Source organism: Oncorhynchus nerka, linkage group LG2 (genome assembly GCF_034236695.1).
Source record: "Oncorhynchus nerka isolate Pitt River linkage group LG2, Oner_Uvic_2.0, whole genome shotgun sequence".
NCBI classification, from domain to species: domain Eukaryota; kingdom Metazoa; phylum Chordata; class Actinopteri; order Salmoniformes; family Salmonidae; genus Oncorhynchus; species Oncorhynchus nerka.
The window spans coordinates 87,661,752-87,687,931 of record NC_088397.1 but is presented as its reverse complement, the minus strand read 5'-3'; the positions used below and the strand labels follow the sequence as shown (position 1 = coordinate 87,687,931).

At 44.6% G+C, this 26,180-nt stretch overlaps 1 protein-coding gene across 1 annotated transcript in view; it reads left to right on the top strand.

Annotated features, from left to right (window-relative positions):
• Positions 1–26,180, top strand: part of slc12a5a (solute carrier family 12 member 5a) — a 112,751-nt gene that overhangs the window by 6,099 nt on the left and 80,472 nt on the right. Inside the window, exon 4 of the mRNA XM_065021935.1 lies at positions 22,308–22,454. Within this exon, the coding sequence (XP_064878007.1) occupies positions 22,308–22,454 (147 nt within the window). The remainder of the gene's footprint in view (positions 1–22,307; positions 22,455–26,180) is intronic.

Sequence of the window (26,180 nt, the reverse complement as noted above, 5' to 3'; positions counted from 1 at the left end):
GCACACATAAAACCCCCAAGTACACATAAAACCCCAAGCACACATAAAACCCCAAGCACACATAAACACCCAAGCACACATAAAACCCCCAAGCACACATAAACACCCCAAGCACACATAAACACCGCAAGCACACATAAACACCCCAAGCACACATAAACACCCCCAAACACACATAAACACCCCAAGCACACATAAACACCCCAAGCACACATAAACACCCCAAACACACATAAACACCCCAAGCACACATAAAACCCCAAGCACACATAAACACCCCCAAACACACATAAACACCCCAAGCACACATAAATACCCCCAAGCACACATAAACGTCCCCAAGCAAACATAAAACCCCAAGCACACATAAACACCCCCAAGCACACATAAAACCCCCAAGTACACATAAAACCCCCAAGCACACATAAACACCCCCAAGCACACATAAATACCCCCAAGCACACATAAACACCCCCAAGCACACATAAATACCCCCAAGCACACATAAAACACCCAAGCACACATAAAACCCCCAAGCACACATTAAACCCCCAAGCACACATAAACATCCCCAAGCACACATACACATCCCAAGCACACATAAACAACCCCGAGCACACGTAAAAATCCATAAAGAAATTGTTAATTGACCACAAAATCAACATTTTGAAATGGCTGTCTGTCTCCTGACTTTTTTAAACCAGGGTGTCTGTAGTGACACCTCAAGCACTGAGATGCAGTGCCTTAGACCGCTGTGCCACTCAGGACTTGGTTTGAATTGAAGAGGGCAGTCCATATGTACAGACTAAGGATATCAAGAATGTGGAAAGATTCTGTATGGAGGGATGGTCTATAATCCCTTCCAATGTGCTCTCTAAACTCATAAAACATTTGAGAAAAAGGCTCAGTGCCATTATCGTTGCAAGGTGGGGTATTGAAAAGTATTGAAAACAGGGGTGCCAATCATTTTGACCCCTATCTTTTTGAGATTTTGTTTTATTACTTGTTAAACTAAATATATTTCTCTGAGCATTTGTATTAGTATAATTGAGCGTACCTACATAGCTCAGTATTTGTGTTATTTCATACAGTCCTTTTTTGCTCATCTTTATCAATAATAATACTTTTGGACATTACTGTATGATGGTTGTTTTATGGCAATGGACAGTGAAAGACTTAAGTCAGAGACTGGAGTGTCAACATATGGCTCTGTCAGATATGTAACACAGTCTGTGTTGGTCGATAGCGAATTCTGTTTACTCCCTACTGGTCTCCGCTGAGGTTTCCTGTGAGAATGTTGTGCTATGTTGTCAGAGAAGTGTCCAAGCATTGCCAGTCAACCATGTGGGAATGCCTGATCTGTCTCCCAGATGACAGCCCTCAGTGAAGTTTGACCCTGGGCTGTCTCAGTGTCTGGCCAATGAGGAGAGCCGCCTAACAGGCCTGCCTAGTTAAGAGCCTGACTCAAGACCCTTTCACCCTGGGGTTTTCCTCATCTATTTCTGCTTTGGTTTCTTTCCACATATCATTCTTGGTTCTTTTTCCAGTCTCCCTGTTTACCTTCCTCCTTCTTTCAGTCCTTTCTCCCTGGAAGTCACCTGTCCCTCTGTAAGGTCCCCTTCTCCCTGGACTTCACCTGTCTCTCTGTAAGGTCCCCTTCTCCCTGGAAGTCACCTGTCCCTCTGTAAGGTCCCCTTCTCCCTGGAAGTCACCTGTCCCTCTGTAAGGTCCCCTTCTCCCTGGAAGTCACCTGTCCCTCTGTAAGGTCCCCTTCTCCCTGGAAGTCACCTGTCCCTCTGTAAGGTCCCCTTCTCCCTGGATGTCACCTGTCCCTCTGTAAGGTCCCCTTCTCCCTGGAAGTCACCTGTCCCTCTGTAAGGTCCCCTTCTCCCTGGATGTCACCTGTCTCTCTGTAAGGTCCCCTTCTCCCTGGACGTCACCTGTCCCTCTGTAAGGTCCCCTTCTCCCTGGATGTCACCTGTCCCTCTGTAAGGTCCCCTGGAAGTCACTCCCTGGGTCCCCTTCTCCCTGGAGTCACCTGTCCCTCTGTAAGGTCCCCTTCTCCCTGGATGTCACCTGTCCCTCTGTACCTGGATGTCACCTGTCTGTAAGGTCCCCTTCTCCCTGGACGTCACCTGTCCCTCTGTAAGGTCCCCTTCTCCCTGGATGTCACCTGTCCCTCTGTAAGGTCCCCTTCTCCCTGGATGTCACCTGTCCCTCTGTAAGGTCCCCTTCTCCCTGGATGTCACCTGTCTCCCTCTGTAAGGTCCCCTTCTCCCTGGAAGTCACCTGTCCCTCTGTCCCCTTCTCCCTGGAAGTCACCTGTCCCTCTGTAAGGTCCCCTTCTCCCTGGAAGTCACCTGTCCCTCTGTAAGGTCCCCTTCTCCCTGGATGTCACCTGTCCCTCTGTAAGGTCCCCTTCTCCCTGGAAGTCACCTGTCCCTCTGTAAGGTCCCCTTCTCCCTGGATGTCACCTGTCTCTCTGTAAGGTCCCCTTCTCCCTGGATGTCACCTGTCCCTCTGTAAGGTCCCCTTCTCCCTGGACGTCACCTGTCCCTCTGTAAGGTCCCCTTCTCCCTGGAAGTCACCTGTCCCTCTGTAAGGTCCCCTTCTCCATGGAAGTCACCTGTCCCTCTGTAAGGTCCCCTTCTCCCTGGAAGTCACCTGTCCCTCTGTAAGGTCCGCTTCTCCCTGGACGTCACCTGTCTCTCTGTAAGGTCCCCTTCTCCCTGGAAGTCACCTGTCCCTCTGTAAGGTCCCCTTCTCCCTGCATGTCACCTGTCCCTCTGTAAGGTCCCCTTTCTCCCTGGAAGTCACCTGTCCCTCTGTAAGGTCCCCTTCTCCCAGGATGCCACCTGTCCCTCTGTAAGGTCCCCTTCTCCCTGGAAGTCACCTGTCTCTCTGTAAGGTCCCCTTCTCCCTGGATGCCACCTGTCCCTCTGTAAGGTCCCCTTCTCCCTGGAAGTCACCTGTCCCTCTGTAAGGTCCCCTTCTCCCTGGATGTCACCTGTCTCTCTGTAAGGTCCCCTTCTCCCTGGAAGTCACCTGTCCCTCTCTGTACCTGTCCCTCTGTAGGTCCCCTTCTCCCTGGAAGTCACCTGTCCCTCTGTAAGGTCACCTGTCTCTCTGTACCTGTCCCTCTGTAGGTCCCCTTCTCCCTGGAAGTCACCTGTCCCTCTGTAAGGTCCCCTTCTCCCTGGATGTCACCTGTCCCTCCCTGGACGTCTGTCCTCTGTAAGGTCCCCTTCTCCCTGGACGTCACCTGTCTCTCTGTAAGGTCCCCTTCTCCCAGGATGTCACCTGTCCCTCTGTAAGGTCCCCTTCTCCCTGGAAGTCACCTGTCCCTCTGTAAGGTCCCCTGTCTCTCTGTAAGGTCCCCTTCTCCCTGGAAGTCACCTGTCCCTCTGTAAGGTCCCCTGTCTCTCTGTAAGGTCCCCTTCTCCCTGGAAGTCACCTGTCCCTCTGTAAGGTCCCCTGTCTCTCTGTAAGGTCCCCTTCTCCCTGGAAGTCACCTGTCCCTCTGTAAGGTCCCCTTCTCCCTGGAAGTCACCTGTCCGTCTGTAAGGTCCCCTTCTCCCTGGACGTCACCTGTCCCTCTGTAAGGTCCCCTTCTCCCTGGAAGTCACCTGTCCCTCTGTAAGGTCCCCTTCTCCCTGGATGCCACCTGTCCCTCTGTAAGGTCCCCTTCTCCCTGGAAGTCACCTGTCTCTCTGTAAAGTCCCCTTCTCCCTGGATGCCACCTGTCCCTCTGTAAGGTCCCCTTCTCCCTGGAAGTCACCTGTCCCTCTGTAAGGTCCCCTTCTCCCTGGACGTCACCTGTCTCTCTGTAAGGTCCCCTTCTCCCTGGACGTCACCTGTCTCTCTGTAAGGTCCCCTTCTCCCTGGACGTCACCTGTCCCTCTGTAAGGTCACCTGTCTCTCTGTAAGGTCCCCTTCTCCCTGGATGTCACCTGTCCCTCTGTAAGGTCCCCTTCTCCCTGGATGGCACCTGTCCCTCTGTAAGGTCCCCTTCTCCCTGGACTTCACCTGTCTCTCTGTAAGGTCCCCTTCTCCCAGGATGTCACCTGTCCCTCTGTAAGGTCCCCTTCTCCCTGGAAGTCACCTGTCTCTCTGTAAGGTCCCCTTCTCCCTGGACGTCACCTGTCCCTCTGTAAGGTCCCCTTCTCCCTGGAAGTCACCTGTCCCTCTGTAAGGTCCCCTTCTCCCTGGACGTCACCTGTCCCTCTGTAAGGTCCCCTTCTCCCTGGAAGTCACCTGTCCCTCTGTAAGGTCCCCTTCTCCCTGGATGTCACCTGTCTCTCTGTAAGGTCCCCTTCTCCCTGGACGTCACCTGTCCCTCTGTAAGGTCCCCTTCTCCCTGGACGTCACCTGTCCCTCTGTAAGTTCCCCTTCTCCCTGGAAGTCACCTGTCCCTCTGTAAGGTCCCCTGTCTCTCTGTAAAGTCCCCTTCTCCCTGGAAGTCACCTGTCCCTCTGTAAGGTCCCCTTCTCCCTGGACGTCACCTGTCCCTCTGTAAGGTCCCCTTCTCCCTGGACGTCACCTGTCTCTCTGTAAGGTCCCCTTCTCCCTGGACGTCACCTGTCCCTCTGTAAGGTCCCCTTCTCCCTGGACGTCACCTGTCCCTCTGTAAGGTCCCCTTCTCCCTGGAAGTCACCTGTCCCTCTGTAAGGTCCCCTGTCTCTCTGTAAGGTCCCCTTCTCCCTGGAAGTCACCTGTCCCTCTGTAAGGTCCCCTGTCTCTCTGTAAGGTCCCCTTCTCCCTGGAAGTCACCTGTCCCTCTGTAAGGTCCCCTTCTCCCTGGACGTCACCTGTCCCTCTGTAAGGTCCCCTTCTCCCTGGAAGTCACCTGTCCCTCTGTAAGGTCCCCTTCTCCCTGGACGTCACCTGTCCCTCTGTAAGGTCCCCTTCTCCCTGGACGTCACCTGTCTCTCTGTAAGGTCCCCTTCTCCCTGGACGTCACCTGTCTCTCTGTAAGGTCCCCTTCTCCCTGGAAGTCACCTGTCCCTCTGTAAGGTCCCCTTCTCCCTGGACGTCACCTGTCTCTCTGTAAGGTCCCCTTCTCCCTGGACGTCACCTGTCTCTCTGTAAGGTCCCCTTCTCCCTGGACGTCACCTGTCCCTCTGTAAGGTCACCTGTCTCTCTGTAAGGTCCCCTTCGCCCTGGACTTCACCTGTCTCTCTGTAAGGTCCCCTTCTCCCTGGAAGTCACCTGTCTCTCTGTAAGGTCCCCTTCTCCCTGGACGTCACCTATCTCTCTGTAAGGTCCCCTTCTCCCTGGAAGTCACCTGTCTCTGTAAGGTCCCCTTCTCCCTGGACGTCACCTGTTTCTCTGTAAGGTCCCCTTCTCCCTGGAAGTCACCTGTCTCTCTGTAAGGTCCCCTTCTCCCTGGAAGTCACCTGTCTCTCTGTAAGGTCCCCTTCTCCCTGGACGTCACCTGTCCATCTGTAAGGTCCCCTTCTCCCTGGACGTCACCTGTCTCTCTGTAAGGTCCTTGCTACTTTTCCCTCTATATATTGGATTCAGTACTCCTCGATGTCGCCAGGCGGAAGGGGCTAATCATTCTCGTGTCGCCTTCCCCAGCCCTTTGATACTTAATTAACCTGCTCGCTACGCCAAGCAGCTGCTTCTCCAATCAGCAGCCCATTCCAAAGGCAATCTCCCCATCACCACGAGAGGCTTTTCATTAACGCAGCCGATGGCATTTCATCATTCCGACAGCGATCCCTTTCTCTCTCCTCTCCTCTTTCCTCTCTCTCTCTCAGCTTCATCAGCAGCTGCTGGAGTATGGCAGCCAGAGCATTTCGTACGGCGCAGTGTGAAAAGAGAGATTAGAGGGTTTTCATACCATGCAACATCAGGGAACAGTCTGGAGGTTGTCGGGGTTAAGAAGGAAACTGTTCTGCCGATCTATGGGAGTCTTTTCCTGTCTGAGTTTCTATTGGGAAGAATTAAAACGGTGTGTTGAAAAGTGTTCCAGTCTCTAATGTGTTTTTCTCTTCCATGTCATGTGTTTTACGATGCCTCTTCTCTCTCTCATTAGAAGCCCCAGTCTGACATTAGTATTCACGGTGGTTAGCCTTGCGAAGTTTGTATCTTGAGTAATGTTGCTTTGTATTATACTACAGTTGCGTCTGCAGTTTGTCAGTATTGATAGTCGAGCAGAGAACTCAAAGCTTACGTGTGCCCCTACTTAGCAAACTGAAAGTGTGGTTAAAACCAAACAGACTTCATGGATTTCTTAAGGCAGCATCATAATATTCCAGCAAACAGGAATGTCCGTTTATTAAGCATTTAGTCCCATGTGAATGTCCAGTAGGTAAGGAATAAATAGGATGGTGTTGCTGCAGGCCTGCAGCACTGAATGTTCAGCCTAGATAATTGGCTAAATCACACATATGCACATATAGACATAGGCAGGCACCTTTACCACCCATAAACAAACACCTCCTCCTTCCCCATTTCTCTCACCTCCCTTCTTTCTCTCTATTTCTCTCTCACACACTCATATACACATACACATCTTAACTACACACGAACAAACATTTCCTCTCCTCGCCCCACTCCCTCCTCCTCTCTCTCCTCCTTCCCATACCTCTCTCTCTCTTCTTCCTCTCTCTCCTCCTTCCCCTAACTCTCTCTCTCTCTTCCTCCTCCTCTCTCCGACCTCTCTCTCTTCCTCCTCTCTCTCCTCCTTCCCCTACCTCTCCCCCTCTCTCTCTTCCTTCTCTCTCCCTCTCTCTCTTCCTCCTCTCTCCTACCTCTCTCTTTCTTCCTCCTCTCTCCTACCTCTCTCTCTTCCTCCTCTCTCCTACCTCTCTCTCTCTTCCTCCTCTCTCCTACCTCTCTCTCTTCCTCCTCTCTCCTACCTCTCTCTCTCTTCCTCCTCTCTCCTACCTCTCTGTCTCTTTCTTCTCCCTCTCTTCCTCCTCTCTCCTACCTCTCTGTCTTTCTCTCTCCTCGTTCCCCTACCTCTCTGTCTCTCCGCTCCCACAACAACAAACACACACACACCAACATGCCGCAGGTTAATCCATATCCGTGGGCAGACATTCGGAGAGAGTTATATGATGCCTTCTTTCCTCTCTCTCTCCTCCTCTTTAATAATTCACCTGAGCTGAAACACATTAGCCCTGTCAGTTCCTGTCTGGTCGACAGAGCGTGAAGACGGCATTACAAACTCCTAGCCCCCCCCACCGTTCCCCATTCCCCATCCCATGTCTTCACACACCTCTCCTTTCACCTCAACCAATTTTTTTGCTTTAGAAGTCGAGGTACCACATCTGTGTTCGCTCGGCCAGCATCTGTGAGGAGCGGCCTAACGTAACCATGCCCCCGAGTAGGGTACAGTCGTAGGGTACTCCTGATACTCCCATGAGCTGTATAAGGCTATAAGGCTATAAACAAACAAGAAAATGCTCAACCAGAGGCGTAGCTCCTAGTGGTCGTTGATTTTAATACAGGAAAAAATAAATCCATTTTCCCTCATTTCTACCAGCAACGTCTTGTGTGCAACTAGAGGCAAAACAACTCTAGATCACCTTTACTCCACACACAGAAATGCATACAAAGCTCTCCCTCGCCCTCCATTTGGGAAATCTCACCATAACTCTGTCCTCCTGATTCCTGCTTACAAGCAAAAACTCCAACAGGAAGTACTAGTGACGCGCTCAATACTGAAGTGGTCAGATGAAGCTCTTGCTAAGCTACAGGAATGTTTTGCTAGCGCACACTGGAATACGTTGCAGGATTTATCCGATAGCATTAATGAGTTTACCACGTTGGTCAACGGCTTCATTAAGTGCATCGACATTGTCTTCCCCACATTAACTGTACGTACATATCCTAACCAGAAGCCATGGATTACGGGCAACATTCGTACTCAACTAAAGGCTAGAGATGCCGCTTTCAAAGAGCCTGACACCAATCCGGATGCTTATAAGAATTCCCGCTACGTCCGCCGACAAACCATCACACAGGCAAAGCATCAATACAGGACTAAGATTGAATCCTACTACACTGGCTCTGATGCTTGTCGGCTGTGACAGCAGGGCTTGCACACTATCACAGATTACAAAAGGGAAACCCAACCCCAAGCTGCCCAGTGACACGAGCATACCAGATGAGCTAAATGCCTTCTATGCTCGCCTCGAGGCAAGCAACACTGAACCATGCATGAGAGCTGTTTCGGACAACTGTGTGATCATGCTCTCCGTAGCCGATGTAAGACCTTTAAACAGGTCTCAGGGCCAAACGGATTACCAGGATACGTACTCTGAGCATGCGCTGCCGTCTAGTGACTTCACTAATATTTTCAATCTCTCCCTGACCCAGTCTGTAATACCTACATCAGGGATCATCAACTAGATTCAGCCGCGGGATGATTTTTTATTGTGTGGATGGTCAGAGGGCTGGACCATAATTGACCATAAGAAGCCTAAACAGATATAATAATTGACAAAAATATTATAATTTCAGACCTTGCTTGCTTACATTTATATACGATCACATATTATCTCTCTACTAGGTGTGAGAATACTTTGGAACAGATTTACAAAATTAAAAGCACTTGGAGATGATTTGCTGATGTCTTTTATGTCCAACAATTTGGGGAGCCAAATACAAATCACTGCCACTTGGGGAACCCTGACCTACATGCTTCAAGCAGACCATCTTGGTCCCTGTGCCCAAGAACGCTAAGGTAACCTGTCTAAATGACTTATCGCCTCGTAGCACTCACATCTATAGCTATGAAATACTTTGAAAGGCAGGTCATGGCTCACATCAACACCATCCTCCCAGACACCCTGGATCCACTCCAATTCACATACTACTCCAATGATGCAGATTGCAGATGATGGTATTTCTGTTGCTCTCCACACGGCCCTTTCTCACCTGGACAAGAGGAACACTGTTAGTGTACACATGTCGTTTACGAAGCACGTGACGAAAAACATTTTATTTGAGTCTTTTCCTGCCCTTGAACAGTCTAGGTAATTAGAAATGTTTATTCTTGTTGGCTTGCCTATATGACCTTTCAACTTGCCGGAGACTACCCTACCAAATGGCTCAAAGTAGCCAGTTCATAAAACCTAATTTGGTGGTGTTTTCTCCTACTATTGTTCAAACAAAATAGTACGCAACAACTTTTCGGCATCTTAGCTATAAAAGCAGGGTTAGCTAGCTAGCTGAAGAAAGTCAGGCTCTTTGGCTAATAATTGTGACGTTGTTATGAGTAAGGTAGGCAATTTAACATGGGAGTATTGGGTGTACCCTATGGCTGTACCCCACTCCGGGTTGTGGTCACGTTAAGTCATGCCTCGCCGTGTGTATCTATATTATCGCTTCAATCCTACAGTAATTTATACCCCCAGCTTTCTTTATCCTGTTCTTCTCCCTTCTCCTTTCCTACTTCCTATTTCTCCCCATCCAAAACCAGGAAAAGGCTGTGCCTGTCCCCTGTAGATCCTCTTAAACTGCCTACACCCTACATGACACACCACTTAAAGGGATACTTTGGGATTTGGGCAATTAAGTCCTTTATCTCCTTCCCCAGAGTCAGATGAAGCCCTATATCTCCTTCCCCAGAGTCAGATAAAGTCCTTTTATCTCCTTCCCCAGAGTCAGATGAAGCGCTTTATCTCCTTCCCCATAGTCAGATGAAGTCCTTTATCTCCTTCCCCAGAGTCAGATGAAGCCCTTTATCTCCTTCCCCAGAGTCAGATGAAGCCCTTTATCTCCTTCCCCAGAGTCAGATGAAGCCCTTTATCTCCTTCCCCAGAGTCAGATGAAGCCCTTTATCTCCTTCCCCATAGTCAGATGAAGTCCTTTATCTCCTTCCCCAGGGTCAGATGAAGCCCTTTATCTCTTTCCCCGGTGTCAAATCACATCAAATCAAATCAAATTTATTTATATAGCCCTTCGTACATCAGCTGATATCTCAAAGTGCTGTACAGAAACCCAGCCTAAAACCCCAAACAGCAAGCAATGCAGATGTAGAAGCACGGTGGCTAGGAAAAACTCCCTAGAAAGGCCAAAACCTAGGAAGAAACCTAGAGAGGAACCAGGCTATGTGGGGTGGCCAGTCCTCTTCTGGCTGTGCCGGGTGGAGATTATAACAGAACATGGCCAAGATGTTCAAATGTTCATAAATGACCAGCATGGTCGAATAATAGTAAGGCAGAACAGTTGAAACTGGAGCAGCAGCATGGCCAGGTGGACTGGGGACAGCAAGGAGTCATCATGCCAGGTAGTCCTGGGGCATGGTCCTAGGGCTCAGGTCCTCCGAGAGAGAGAAAGAAAGAGAGAAGGAGAGAATTAGAGAACGCACACTTAGATTCACACAGGACACCGAATGGGACAGGAGAAGTACTCCAGATATAACAAACTGACCCTAGCCCCCCGACACATAAACTACTGCAGCATAAATACTGGAGGCTGAGACAGGAGGGGTCAGGAGACACTGTGGCCCCATCCGAGGACACCCCCAGACAGGGCCAAACAGGAAGGATATAACCCCACCCACTTTGCCAAAGCACAGCCCCCACACCACTAGAGGGATATCTTCAACCACCAACTTACCATCCTGAGACAAGGCTGAGTATATCCCACAAAGATCTCCGCCACGGCACAACCCAAGGGGGGGGGGGGGGGGCAACCCAGACAGGATGACGGGGGGGGGGGGGCAACCCAGACAGGATGACCACAACAGTGAATCAACCCACTCAGGTGACGCACCCCCTCCAGGGACGGCATGAGAGAGCCCCAGCAAGCCAGTGACTCAGCCCCTGTAATAGGGTAAGAGGCAGAGAATCCCAGTGGAAAGAGGGGAACCGGCCAGGCAGAGACAGCAAGGGCGGTTCGTTGCTCCAGAGCCTTTCCGTTCACCTTCCCACCCCTGGGCCAGACTACACTCAATCATATGACCCACTGAAGAGATGAGTCTTCAGTAAAGACTTAAAGGTTGAGACCGAGTTTGCGTCTCTGACATGGGTAGGCAGACCGTTCCATAAAAATGGAGCTCTAAAGGAGAAAGCCCTGCCTCCAGCTGTTTGCTTAGAAATTCTAGGGACAATTAGGAGGCCTGCGTCTTGTGACCGTAGCGTACGTGTAGGTATGTACGGCAGGACCAAATCAGAGAGATAGGTAGGAGCAAGCCCATGTAATGCTTTGTAGGTTAGCAGTAAAACCTTGATATCAGCCCTTGCTTTGACAGGAAGCCAGTGTAGAGAGGCTAGCACTGGAGTAATATGATCACATTTTTTGGTTCTAGTCAGGATTCTAGCAGCCGTATTTAGCACTAACTGAAGTTTATTTAGTGCTTTATCCGGGTAGCCGGAAAGTAGAGCATTGCAGTAGTCTAATCTAGAAGTGACAAAAGCATGGATTAATTTTTCTGCATCATTTTTGGACAGAATGTTTCTGATTTTTGCAATGTTACGTAGATGGAAAAAAGCTGTCCTCGAAATGGTCTTGATATGTTCTTCAAAAGAGAGATCAGGGTCCAGAGTAACGCCGAGGTCCTTCACAGTTTTATTTGAGACGACTGTACAACCATTAAGATTAATTGTCAGATTCAACAGAAGATCTCTTTGTTTCTTGGGACCTAGAACAAGCATCTCTGTTTTGTCCGAGTTTAATAGTAGAAAGTTTGCAGCCATCCACTTCCTTATGTCTGAAACACATGCTTCTAGCGAGGGCGATTTTGGGACTTCACCATGTTTCATTGAAATGTACAGGTGTGTCATCCGCATAGCAGTGAAAGTTAACATTATGTTTTCAAATAACATCCCCAAGAGGTAAAATATATAGTGAAAACAATAGTGGTCCTAAAACGGAACCTTGAGGAACATCAAAATTTACAGTTGATTTGTCAGAGGACAAACCATTCACAGAGACAAACTGATATCTTTCCGACAGATAAGATCTAAACCAGGCCAGAACATGTCCGTGTAGACCAATTTGGGTTTCCAATCTCTCCAAAAGAATGTGGTGATCGATGGTATCAAAAGCAGCACTAAGGTCTAGGAGCACGAGGACAGATGCAGAGCCTCGGTCCGATGCCATTAAAATGTCATTTACCACCTTCACAAGTGCCGTCTCAGTGGATACCATTTTCATTTCTCTGCGTCTAGTATGAAGGAAGGGAGGACAGGAGGTAGGACGGTAGGACGAAGGTAGGACAAAAGGAAGGGGGCAGTCCCCCTCCTAACATACTTATTCTATATTGGAGAGAGGCAGGAAAGTCAAAAGCTCTGTGTTAGAAGTGGGACAGATTCCAACACACACCGATATGTGCTCTGAAGGCAGCAACGCTAACAGCTAAACCACTCCAGGCCTCCCAGGCCACGAAGGGTGCATTTGGAAAGAATCCCCATCAGCCTCTAGAGTGTTAGTGTCTGTGGAGAATAAGGGGCCTGTGAGTGGTCTCAGGTGGCTGTGGTGGCGGAGGGTCTATTGTGGGGGTGACTGGGTAAGGGGTGGCGTGGAGATGGGGCACCTGGGTAGTAAACTAAGTGGTGAGCTGGTCCTGAAGCAGCTGTTCCGAGGGGGGTGGAGCATGCTGTGGGACCACCGCACCTGAGCCAGATAGAACTGGGCTGACTGCGTATCCCAGGGGGCCATGGGGCAGCTGTCTCTCCTCACCGCCGCTGCACCAACCTGTAGCGGTTATGCTGTTGCTGCTCTCGCCACTCTCGGCTATTTCAGCTCACACGGTCTCGAGGGAAATCACGCCGCTGGCTACCAGACAATATTTTATTGGGCCTCACTAGTTCTACAGATTCTAGGAGTCTGAGATTGTATTGTACTCCTGGTCCAGGAAGGAAATGCCAATTGACTGAGAATGGAAGTGGAGCTCTATATAAACAGAGGCTTTGGTTCCCCCCGCCCCCATAGGGAGTATATTCATTCAATAGAAGCAAGCGTCCCATCTGCTGTGGCTGTTGCTCAATGTCAACTCATTTAGACACCTCCTTTTTGTTTTGCTATTCCTTTTGTCTTCTGAATCTTGTGGAATTTTGTCCATTCTCAGGCTACAGAACACACTTACTGTCTGTCTGCCATCCATTAAGCTCATGATAATTCAACCTAATATATAATAACATGACATAATACAGTACCACTGCTTCTGAATTGAAATCACTAGTTACCATGCAAACTGTATTGATCTAGTAATTGGAGCTATTACTGTAAATGTTCTATTGGTGAAATGGAATGCAGCCTAGACTATGCTAATTATAACATTTGAGGGAGGTAATGTTGAAGGCACGACAACTATGTTAATCACAAAACCGAGTAACCATTTCTCTTAAAAGTCTTGACATAAATTCAACAGCAATCTCTAAGTAAGTGGTAGGGAACTTTGGAGTTTGAATTTAGAATATTAAAAAAGTAACTTTATTGAGGTTCTTGCCTCGCTGACAGTGATTAACACCCTTTCCCCGCACACTGAAGGCCACAGCCACAGCGCCTCTCTCATTTGCATAACCCTGACAACAGGCAAACAGCGGGAGGCATTACCATATGGAGAGAGATTACAAAGATGGACGATGTTTGTTCTTCCCCGCTCCCATAGACAGCCTGAGGTTTTGATCTGTGATTAAAGGTGAATTCAATTCCCAGTGCTAAACATCCCTGTGGTGTAGCTTGGTGATGCAAAAGAGGAGTTCAAAGAATAGATGTTAGGTGAACTGATTAAAACCAACAAATAGATAATAGGAGAACTGTCTGATTTAAAACCAAAAAATAGACAATAGGTGTTAAGTGAACTGTCTGATTAAAAACCAACAAATAGACAATAGATGTTAGGTGAACTGTCTGATTAAAAACCAACAAATAGACAATAGATGTTAGGTGAACTGTCTGATTAAAAATCGATAAATAGATAATAGTTGTTAGGTGAACTGTCTGATTAAAAATCGATAAATAGATAATAGTTGTTAGGTGAACTGTCTGATTAAAAACCAACAAATAGATAATAGTTGTTAGGTGAACTGTCTGATTAAAAACCAACAAATAGATAATAGTTGTTAGGTGAACTGTCTGATTAAAACCAACAAATAGATAATAGGTGTTAAGTGAACTGTCTGATTAAAAACCAACAAATAGACAATAGATGTTAGGTGAGCTGTTGTTAGGTGAACCGTCTGATTAAAAACCAACAAATAGACAATAGATGTTAGGTGAGCTGGTGTTAGGTGAACCGTCTGATTAAAAACCAACAAATAGACAATAGGTGAACTGTCTGATTAAAAACTAACAAATAGACAATAGGTGTTAGGTGAACTGTCTGATTAAAAACTAACAAATAGACAATAGGTGTTAGGTGAACTGTCTGATTAAAAACCAACAAATAGATCATAGTTGTTTGGTGAACTGTTGTTAGGTGAACCGTCTGATTAAAAATCAACAAATAGATAATAGATGTTAGGTGAACTATTGTTAGGTGAACTGTTGTTAGGTGAACTGTCTGAATATAAATCAACAAATAGACAATAGATGTTAGGTGAAATGTTGTTAGGTGAACTGTTTGATAAGAAAATATAAGAAATTGACATAAACTGGTCAGCTAGTGTCAGCTTCACTTCCTGTGATCCCTAAGGACAGTATTTGTATTTATTAGGGATCCCGATTAGCCACGGCAGCAGCTTCACTTCCTGTGATCCCTAAGGACAGTATTTGTATTTATTAGGGATCCCGATTAGCCACGGCAGCAGCTTCACTTCCTGTGATCCCTAAGGACAGTATTTGTATTTATTAGGGATCCCGATTAGCCACGGCAGCAGCTACTCTTAGGGACAAAATAGAGAGAGGGGGAACCAGGCTAGAAGAAGAGGTTCAACAAAACATATGGGACTGAATCCTACTTGAGGCACACGCTTGAATCCAAAATAAGGATTTGGCCCAGATGAACCATTCAGGATTACCCCATTCTAGAGCTGGACGTACGGCAGAAACAATCATATCGCAATAAATTGCTTGAATTAATGTGATAACAATAAATAGAAGGATATGTTAATAACATTGTTTTTTTAGTTTTTTTATTATCCTTTAAACTACTACTAGCTAGTTTGATGGTTGTAGCCCTCAATTGTCTCATTAATAATCACATTTCATTTCAAACTTCACACATTTCTCTAATTATTTTAATGAACGACGTCAGCAAAATGCCTGCGATGTGATCATGGTTGGTGTCTATCATTTTTGGTTTATCATTCCATTTCTACTCCAGTCTGTCTACACAGCGAGTTTCATCAGCATTTCACAAGTGATGAGCTTTTTCTAATTTGAACTCTGCATGTGCACTTGGCCTGTTGTTTCTTGCATAAATTTGAATATAATTATGTTTGTGTGACTTGTCAACTCTCCAAAACAGGCTCTTATTACTATTTGAAGCCCAGCTTCTCAAATCAAACTACATCACGTTAGACCTTAATATTCATTTAATGTCAGGCATTCGTCAGGACACCTTTTTTTTCAGAAGATGATTTAATTACAAAGTCTAGTTTCTCCACTCAGCAGCTGCTGCCACTTCAAGCCCCAGGAATGCTCTTTCGCATTAATCAGTGACTCCCAGGCCTGTAAAACTCTCTGAATTGCAGTTAGGAATAAAACTCTCTGTAAAGTATCAACGTTTCTGTCATCACTTCCAGCTTCATATTAGATGGCGACATTCCTTAATAAAGTCCTCTTCACATCCTCATCGATCATACTCATCAGACTGGCAGTGATATCACCATAGAAATAGAATCACTAGAACAGACCTACTTCCTGCTTTCCTCCTATGGGCAAAGATTGTGGATAATGAAGATGACGTACAGACCACGTTTTTCATTTAGAAAAATGGCCACAGTTCTGTTCTACTTCACCCTTAGACTCGTGGGAATTGACGTATATGGATAGGGATAAATTGAAATGTTTATTTTTTTCATTTTTTTTTTCCTAAGGGGTGGATCAGCTTAATATTGCGAAAAGAATATTGCTTCCATCAATGTAATTGCCTGCATCATTTCCAATCCCCCATTTATTTTTTGGGTAAATATATATCCATATACATACACACATGCATACATATACACATATATACATACACATACCTACAGTGGGGCAAAAAGTATTTAGTCAGCCACCAATTGTGCAAGTTCTCCCACTTAAAAAGACGAGAGAGGCCTGTAATTTTCATCATAGGTACACTTCAACTATGACAGACAAAAATAGATGAAAAAAAATCCAGAAAATCACATTGTAGGATTTTTAATGAATTTATTTGCAAATGATGGTGGAAAATAAGTATTTGGTCAATAACAAAAGTTTATCTTAATACTCTGTTACATACCCTTTGTTGACAATGACAGATTATGATTATATTAATAATGATTATATTATTAATTGATTAACTAATTTGGTTTTAATCCAGAGAGGATAGCAAAGGTATCTAGATCCTCTATGAGGCTGTGGAGAGATTCTAATTGTGGTTTTAATAGAAAAGATGAATCATCAGTGTACAATGACACCTTAGTTTTTAAGCCACGGATTTCTAATCCCTTAATATTATTGTTTGATCTAATTTTAACAGCTAACATTTCAATGGCAATAATAAATAGATATGCCGATAGTGGACAACCTTGTTTTACTCCTCTAGATAGTTTAAAACGTTCTGAGATGTAGCCATTATTTACTATTTTACACCTAGGGTTACTATACATCATTTTAACCCATTTTATAAGAGATTCCCCAAAATGTAAATATTCTAGGCATTTATATATAAACTCCAGTCGAACTTTATCAAAAGCCTTTTCAAAATCAGCTATGAAATCCAGGCCTGGTGTCCCCGATATTTCATAGAATTCTATTGTTTCCAGTACTTGTCTTATTATATTATCTCCAATGTATCGTCCATGTAAAAAACCTGTCTGATTAGGATGAATAATATCTGACAATACTTTTTTAATTCTATGCGCCAAGACCACGTTTTCCATTTTTAAAAATGGCCACAGTTCCAGTCTACTTAACCCTTAGACTCGTGGGAATTGGCGTATATGGATACGGCTAAATTGAAATGTTTCTTACAGAAGAAATGTGAAAAGCATATGTATAAGCAAGGTAGCAAATGAAAGGGAACTGTTTGGAGATGGGAAAATTGGAAAATGATTAGACCAACGTTGAGGACACAATAGTTGACCAGACACAAGACTGAATCCAAACATTACACTTGATTTTATGTGCGTTTTACATTTACTGTACTTTTCACCACATTTGTTGATATAGAAATCAGAAAATACTCTGGATACATTCAGTAACATGATAAGAATATTCCTGGAAAACGTTGGGTAGGTGCAACATAAGACAGAAAAATGACAAGGGTTTAAGTGACCACACACCTCTCCAAAGTGTACACAGTTCCTAAGTAATTTCAATGCACTTTAATGACTCAAAGAACAGTCTTCAACTATAACGTGCTTTTTTGAGCTCTCCTAGCTGTGCCGTTGAGGAACTAGAGCAAGCACACTTGTACTTGTTTTGTATGGAACACAACCCTGCATCCCCGCCATCACACAATTACTGTTGTTGTTTACGCAAACCAAAAACATCCTATTATAAATCACAATCTGGGTCAGGTGGGCATCATTTGAAAGCTTGTTCTATTTCCAACATGACTAGCTAAATTATAAAATATGGTCTTACAGTGTTAGGCTTTCACAGGGCAATTCAGAGAAACCAATTGTAATGTTTGGAGCGCATAGAAAGGAGTCATGAGTGCACCCAGGTGCGTGTTCCACGGCGAATGATCTTCACAATAGACAAAAATCGGCTCATTCTGTTCAGAACAACCCAGGGTATGACATCATGTCATCTCGTAACTGTACATCAGACATAATGACCATAAACTTTGACTGTATTCAATATGAGTTTTATGATATGGAAATGTGAAGTGCACATTTGGCTTGCTTGTATGACATGTATACATTCTGTAAACATCTGGCCCTTCTTTGGACACTGTGTTAACAAACTTCCAAACAAGCTTCAACGCCATACAACACTCCTTCTGTGGCCTCCAAATGCTCTTAAATGTTAGTAAAACTAAATGCATGCTCTTCAACCGATCGCTGCCTGCACCCGCCTGCCCGACTAGCATCACTACTCTAGACAGTTCTGACTTAGAATATGTGGACAACTACAAATACCTAGGTGTCTGGTTAGACTGTGAACTCTCCTTCCAGACTCACATTAAGCATCTCCAATCCAAAGTTAAATCTACAATCGGCTTCCTATTTTGAAAACAAAGCATCCTTCACTCATGCTGCCAAACATACCCTCGTAAAACTGACTATCCTACGGAGCCTTGACTTTGGTGATGTCATTTGCAAAATAGCCTCCAACACTCTACTCAGCAAATTGGATGCAGTCTATCACAGTGCCATCCGTTTTGTCACCAAAGCCCCATATACTACCCACCACTGCGACCTCTCGTTGGCTGGTCCTCTCTACATATTAGTCGCCAAACCCACTGGCTCCAGGTCATCTATGGTCCAGGTCATCCATCTAAGTCTTTGCTAAGTAAAGCTCTGCCTTATCTCAGCTCATTGGTCACCATAGCAACACCCAACCGTAGCACGCGCTACAGCAGGTATATTTCACTGGTCACCCCCAAAGCCAACACCTTCTTTGACCGCCTTTCCTTCCAGTTCTCTGCTGCCAATGACTGGAACAAATGGCAAATATCACTGAAGTTGGAGTTGGAGTAGCTTACCGATCGCTGCAGCTGTACACAGCCCATCTGTAAATAGCCCATCCAACCAACTACCTACCTCATCCCCATATTTGTTTTGGTTTTTCTGCTCTTTTGCACACTAGTATTTCTACTTGCACATCCTCATCTGCACATACATCACTCCAGTGTAAATTGCTAAATTGTAATTACTTCGCCACTATTGGCCTATTTATTGCCTTACCTCCTTACTTCATTTGCACACACTGTATATAGATTTTTCTATTGTGTAATTGACTGTAGGTTTGTTTATCCCATGTGTAACTCTGTGTTGTTGTTTGTGTTGCACTGCTTTGCTTTATCTTGGCCAGGTCACAGTTGTAAATGAGAACTTGTTCTCAACTGGCCTACCTCGTTAAATAAAAGTGAAACATTTTTTTTTAATTAAAGGGGTATTTATCATAATCCTCAACATATCATCTTTCAAAATACATCGACTCCTCTTAATTTACAGCATTTCCCTCACTCAGATAACAAAACATTTGCAAAAGTTGACCAATTAGTGGGAGGGATGGCGGCAACTTCTTGTTGCGTGCGGTGCTGAAGTTCAGAACAGCTGTCAGTCAAAACCCATACAGCGCTGTGAAGGGCAGAGCCAGAGCTCTGACGTCATTTATAGCATGTTGTTGTACAGCCACTGCGTTCCAATTTATGCCCTTATCAGTGCCCAAATCTGCCATTTTCAACCCATAAACGTAAATGGGGATGAACGTAAAGGGCTATGACAGTTGATAAGGCCAGGCAAATTGACTGCTATGTGCCCCAGCACAGATCTCAAACAAAGTCATTTTTCTCATCATGTACATATTGAAAAATGGCAATTTGGTCTCAGAATGCGCAGAACACTTGATAAAATCACCCAAAATGTTCTCCAGTTACTGGATGTTGGTAAATCCAAAATATTCATTCAAATTCTTAGTCTCTCCCATAGGCACCAACGTTTCCAAAATTCCTAGGTTTTCCAGAAATCCTGGGCTACTGTTACTGGTCGTGTGGTTCACAGATCCACTTCTGTTACAGAAGCATATGATAACTCAGTCATTAAAGACCCAGTCATTAAAGACCCAGTCATTAAAGACCCAGTCATTAAAGACCCCATGATACCAAGTCATGGGCGCCCGAGTGGCGCAGCGGTCTAAGTCTAAGGCACTGCATCACAGTGCTTGCGGCATCACTACAGACACCTTGGTTCGAATCCAGGCTGTATCACAACCGGCCGTCATTGGGAGTCCCATATGGCGGCGCACAATTGGCCCAGCGTCGTCCGGGTACAGCCGGTGTAGGCCGTCATTGTAAATAAGAATTTGTTCTTAACTGACTTTCCTAGTTAAATAAAGGTAAAAATTAAACCAAATGAAAGACCCTAAACCAGTCATTAAAGACCCCATAATACCCAGTCATTAAAGACTCCATAATACCCAGTCATTAAAGACCCCATAATACCCAGTCATTAAAGACCCTAACCCAGTCATTAAAGACCCCATGATACCCAGTTATTAAAGACCCTAACCCAGTCATTAAAGACCCCATGATACCCAGTCATTAAAGACCCTAACCAAGTCATTAAAGACCCCATGATACCCAGTTATTAAATACCCCATGACACCAAGTCATTAAAGGCCCTAACCCAGTCATTGAACACCCCATGATACCCAGTTATTAAAGACCCTAACCCAGTCATTAAAGACCCCATGATACCCAGTCATTAAAGACCCCATAATACCCAGTCATTAAATACCCTAACCCAGTCATTAGAGACCCTAACTCAGTCATTGAAGACCCCTTGATACCCAGTCATTAAAGACCCCATAATACCCAGTCATTGAAGACCCTAACCCAGTCATTAGAGACCCTAACCCAGTCATTAGAGATCCTAACCCAGTCATAAAAGACCCCATGATACCCAGTCATTAGAGACCCTAACCCAGTCATTAAAGACCCTAACCAAGTCATTAAAGACCCCATGATACCCAGTTATTAAAGACCCCATGACACCAAGTCATTAAAGGCCCTAACCCAGTCATTGAACACCCCATGATACCCAGTTATTAAAGACCCTAACCCAGTCATTAAAGACCCCATGATACCCAGTTATTAAAGACCCTAACCCAGTCATTAAGACCCCATGATACCCAGTCATTAAAGACCCTAACCCAGTCATTAAGACCCCATGATACCCAGTCATTAAAGACCCTAACCCAGTCATTAAGACCCCATGATACCCAGTCATTAAAGACCCTAACCCAGTCATTAAGACCCCATGATACCCAGTCATTAAAGACCCTAACCCAGTCATTAAGACCCCATGATACCCAGTCATTAAAGACCCCATGATACCCAGTCATTAAAGACCCCATGATACCCAGTCATTAGAGACCCTAACCCTAACTTAGTCATTAAAGACCCCATGCAATGTGCACGCAGTAATTGTCGCATAGCTCCCCGGGACTGCTGTGCGGAGCGCAGAAGAAATATCATCCCATGTAAAGTTTTCCTAGTTAGTTAACACGATCAACATTTCAATTTACTGTGGCAATTGTGATCGAATCAACGCAATCTTAGCCAATTTCAATGCAACATACCAAAACAAAACAAACTATGCAAGCGATTTTGTTGTAGGCAGAACGCATCAGAGTAGGATTCTATTGATCATGACTCAGCCCATACTCTACACAGACAGGTGTGGCATAACCAGTCAGAGCTGCAGTAGGCCTATATGCAAATTGACTATTGCCATACAGTGTATATGGATCTGTGTCATTTACGTTGACCTGGACTGTGTTTACAGCTGTGGTCATGAGTAGATGTACTTGTTTTCAGATCAGAGTGAGAGCTGCATGTGCACATTTTGCACCTGTGCACATTTTGTTCAAATCCTTTGCTAGTTAGTGAGTTATTATCCTAATTATAGTCAGCAATAAGGAAGTGATTGCTTCCTACAAGAGCACAAAATGTGTACAATTCTAGACATCTTTGAAAGCGAGTCAGGTAAATAGCTTTTTTTTTGTCTTAAAGGGGCAGTGTTGTATTTTGAGACCGGCTTGAATAAGCTAAGTCACCAACAGGCAGAGGGAAGACAAATTTGTCTGATTCTCTGTAATAATAGTATGGGAATAATAATGCATTTTATTTTGTAAAGTGGTTTCTTACATCAAACAACACAACAACATTTTCAGTCACCTCCTTGTCTGAAGAACAAGTAGATACACAGGTTAATGTCAAGCCCTGCATGTTTTTTTTCAAAAGTCTCATGGAATTTAGGCCTACATTGAACACCACACATTGTCTGCTACTGTAGGCAGAATGATAGAACAGCTACTTTCATGTTAAAATGTTATGGGATGCATTTTCTCCATTGTTTTTGATGGTAGACCACTCTGGTAGGCCTACATTATGATCAAATAGCCACAGTAGCCTACTTGGTCACAGTTATAACTGTAACTTCAGTGTTCACATTAAACGTGCACTGGAAATTTCACAACATTTCAGGTTTTCTAGGTAACATTGATCCCATGTCCACCTCCTCTCTCCCTCCCTACAGGCTCCACAGTTGGGGACCCTGATGGGGGTGTACCTCCCCTGTATCCAGAACATCTTCGGGGTGATCCTGTTCCTGCGGATGACCTGGATGGTCGGCATCGGAGGAGTCATTGGCTCCTTCATCATCGTCTTCATGTGTTGTTCTACTGTAAGTACCTGTGTTCAAATCTGGGACAACTGCATGTAATGAGACAGTGTTATTCTTTGAGCTAAAGTCTAGTCAGTCTAAGCTCCTTTCTTCACATGTGTTCCTCTGTAAGTGTCTGTGTTACTGTACGTGTCTGTGTTACCGTAAATGTCTGTGTTCCTGTAAGTGTCTCTGTTCCACTGTAAGTGTCTGTCTCCACTGTGTCTGTGTTACCGTAAATGTCTGTGGTCCTGTAAGTGTCTGTCTCCACTGTGTCTGTGTTACCGTAAATGTCTGTGGTCCTGTAAGTGTCTCTGTTCCACTGTAAGTGTCTGTCTCCACTGTGTCTGTGTTACCGTAAATGTCTGTGGTCCTGTAAGTGTCTGTCTCCACTGTGTCTGTGTTACCGTAAATGTCTGTGGTCCTGTAAGTGTCTGTCTCCACTGTGTCTGTGTTACCGTAAATGTCTGTGTTCCTGTAAGTGTCTCTGTTCCACTGTAAGTGTCTGTCTCCACTGTGTCTGTGTTACCGTAAATGTCTGTGTTCCTGTAAGTGTCTCTGTTCCACTGTAAGTGTCTGTCTCCACTGTGTCTGTGTTACCGTAAATGTCTGTGGTCCTGTAAGTGTCTCTGTTCCACTGTAAGTGTCTGTCTCCACTGTGTCTGTGTTACCGTAAATGTCTGTGTTCCTGTAAGTGTCTCTGTTCCACTGTAAGTGTCTGTCTCCACTGTGTCTGTGTTACCGTAAATGTCTGTGGTCCTGTAAGTGTCTCTGTTCCACTGTAAGTGTCTGTCTCCACTGTGTCTGTGTTACCGTAAATGTCTGTGGTCCTGTAAGTGTCTCTGTTCCACTGTAAGTGTCTGTCTCCACTGTGTCTGTGTTACCGTAAATGTCTGTGGTCCTGTAAGTGTCTCTGTTCCACTGTAAGTGTCTGGCTCTAACCAGAATAGAAAGAGAAGTGGGAGGCCCCGGTGCACAACTGAGCAAGAGGACAAGTACATTAGAGTGTCTAGTTTGAGAAACAGATGCCTCACAAGTCCTCAACTGGCAGCTTCATTAAATAGTACCTGCAATACACCAGTCACCAGTCTCAAGGGTTCTGAATACTTTCCGAATGCACTGTATATCTCACTAGGTCAGGATATTTAAACCTCCATATATCCACTTGTTCCAATATATCAATGATATTTGTGATTTCCTTAAGTGCATAAGGGTAATGATAGTTTGTAGTGTGATTTCCTTTAGGGTCCATTGAGGTATTTAAAACAGTATTATAATCTCCCACCATAATAATAGAGTCTTGTATTGCTTCTAGGCTTGATAAATTATTAGATACATTTTCAAAGACGCGTGGATAGATCAGGACCGTATAGGTCAGGGATCATCAATTAGATTCAGCCGTTGGCCAATCTTTTCTTGAGCGGATGATCGGGGGGGCAGAATTTTTGACTGCAAATTGACCGCAAAAAGCCTTTACAGATAAAATATGTGACTAAAACATAATCATTTCAAACCTTAATTATATTTGGGTACATTGTCCTGTGTAGGGTGCCGTCTTTCGGATTGGACGTTAAAATGGGTGTCCCGACTCTCTGTGGCCCATTCAAATTTCCATGCCGCTTATTGTAAGAGTAGGGGTGTTCACCCCGGTGGCATAGCTAAATTCCCAACCTGGCCACAGTCCCTCATGGCCACCTAATCATCCCCCTCATTCCTAATTGGCATATATGACTCCTCACCTCTCCACCTGATAGCTGATGTGTGGTGAGTGTTCTGGCACAGAAATGGTCTCTGTGCATCACTGAGGTGGGTGCAGCTCATTGATGGTGGATGAGGTGAGTTTCCCACAATGCTTTGAGTACCTCAGTTGGTAGAAAAGTGCTATTTACACTACCATTCAAAACGTTTGGGGTCACTTAGAAATGTCCTTGTTATTGAAAGAAAAGCAACGTTTTTTTTGTCCATTAAAATAACATCAAATTGATCAGAAATACAGTGTAGACATTGTTAATGTTGTAAATGACTATAGTAGCTGGAAACGGCTGATTTGTAATGGGATATCAACATAGGCGTACAGAGGCCCATTCTCAGCAACCATTACTCCAATGTCACGTTGTGTTAGCTAATCCAAGTTGATCATTTTAAAAGGCTATTTGATCATTAGAAAACCCTTTATCACAGCTGAAAACTGTTGTCCTTATTAAATAAGCAATAAAACTGGCCTTCTTGAGACTAGTTGAGTATCTGGAGCATCAGCATTTGTGGGTTCAATTACAGGCTCAAAATTGCCAGAAATAAATAACTTTTTCCTGAAACTGGTCAGTCTATTCTTGTTCTGAGAAATGAAGGCTATTCCATGTGAGAAACTGAAGATCTCGTACAACGCTGTGTACTACTCCATTCACAGACCAGTGCAAACTGTATCTAACCAGAATAGAAAGAGGAGCGGGAGGCCCCAGGGCACAACTGAGCAAGAGGACAAGTACATTAGAGTGTCTAGTTTGAGAAACAGACGCCTCACAAGTCCTCAACTGGCAGGTTCATTAAATAGTACCTGCAAAACACCAGTCTCAACGTCAACAGTGAAGAGGTGACTCCGGGATGCTGGACTTCTAGGCAGAGTTCCTCTGTCCAGTGTCTGTGTTCTTTTGCCCATCTTAATATTTTATTTTTATTAGCCAGTCTGTGATATGGCTTTTTTTTGCAACTCTGCCTAGAAGGCCAGCATCCCGGAGTCACCTCTTCACTGTTGACATTGAGACTGGTGTTTTACGGGTACAATCGTCATTCACAACATTAACAATGTCTACACTGTAGTGTATATCCAATCAATGATTATTAATTATTATTATTTATATATGATCACGTCTCTATATTATGCATGGGAATACATGGGAACAGATTTACAAAATGAAAATCACTTGAAACTTCATCTAAAATTATTGAATGCGTTTCCTGTTAACAATACATATTATATTCCTTCTCTTTTAGTCAGGTAAATACTGATAGGTTTTTTTCTCACCTGCTAAGCCAGTACAATTATAACTGGCTATATTTATTTCACCATTTACCATAACGAGATTCAAGTTTCAATTCTATTTATCATAATATATGTTTGTAAACTTTCCATTAAAAAGTACCATAATGATTGAGTGTCCATATAGCTGTACCATGGTATTTGCACTGCTACTCAGTAAACCTCAAATTGTTATCCACTATTCCATCTGCTAAAACCTCCCCCATCCCAAGTTGGATTGTTGTCCCAATGACTGGCAAACCACCCCTGTCTACCTGTGTACAGTAATAAAAAATATATATTCAGTACCAGTCAAAAGTTTGGACACCTACTCATTCAAGGGTTTTTCTTTATTTTGACTATTTTCTACAGATTTAGAATAATAGTGAAGACATCAAAACTATGAAATAACATATATGGAATCATGTAGTAACCAAATAAGTGTTAAACAAATCCAAATGTATTTTATATTTGAGATTCTTCAAAGTAGCCACCCTTTACCTTGATGACAGCTTTGCACAGTCTTGGCATTCTCTCAACCAGCTTCATGAATGCATTTCAATTAACAGGTGTGCTTTGTTAAAAGTTAATTTGTGAAAGGTGTGTTGGATCATTGTCCTGTTGAAAAAACAAATTATAGACATAGCGCAAACCAGATGTGATGGTGTATCGCTTCAGAATGTTGTGGTAGCATTGCTGGTGAAATGTGCTTTGAATTCTAAATAAATCAC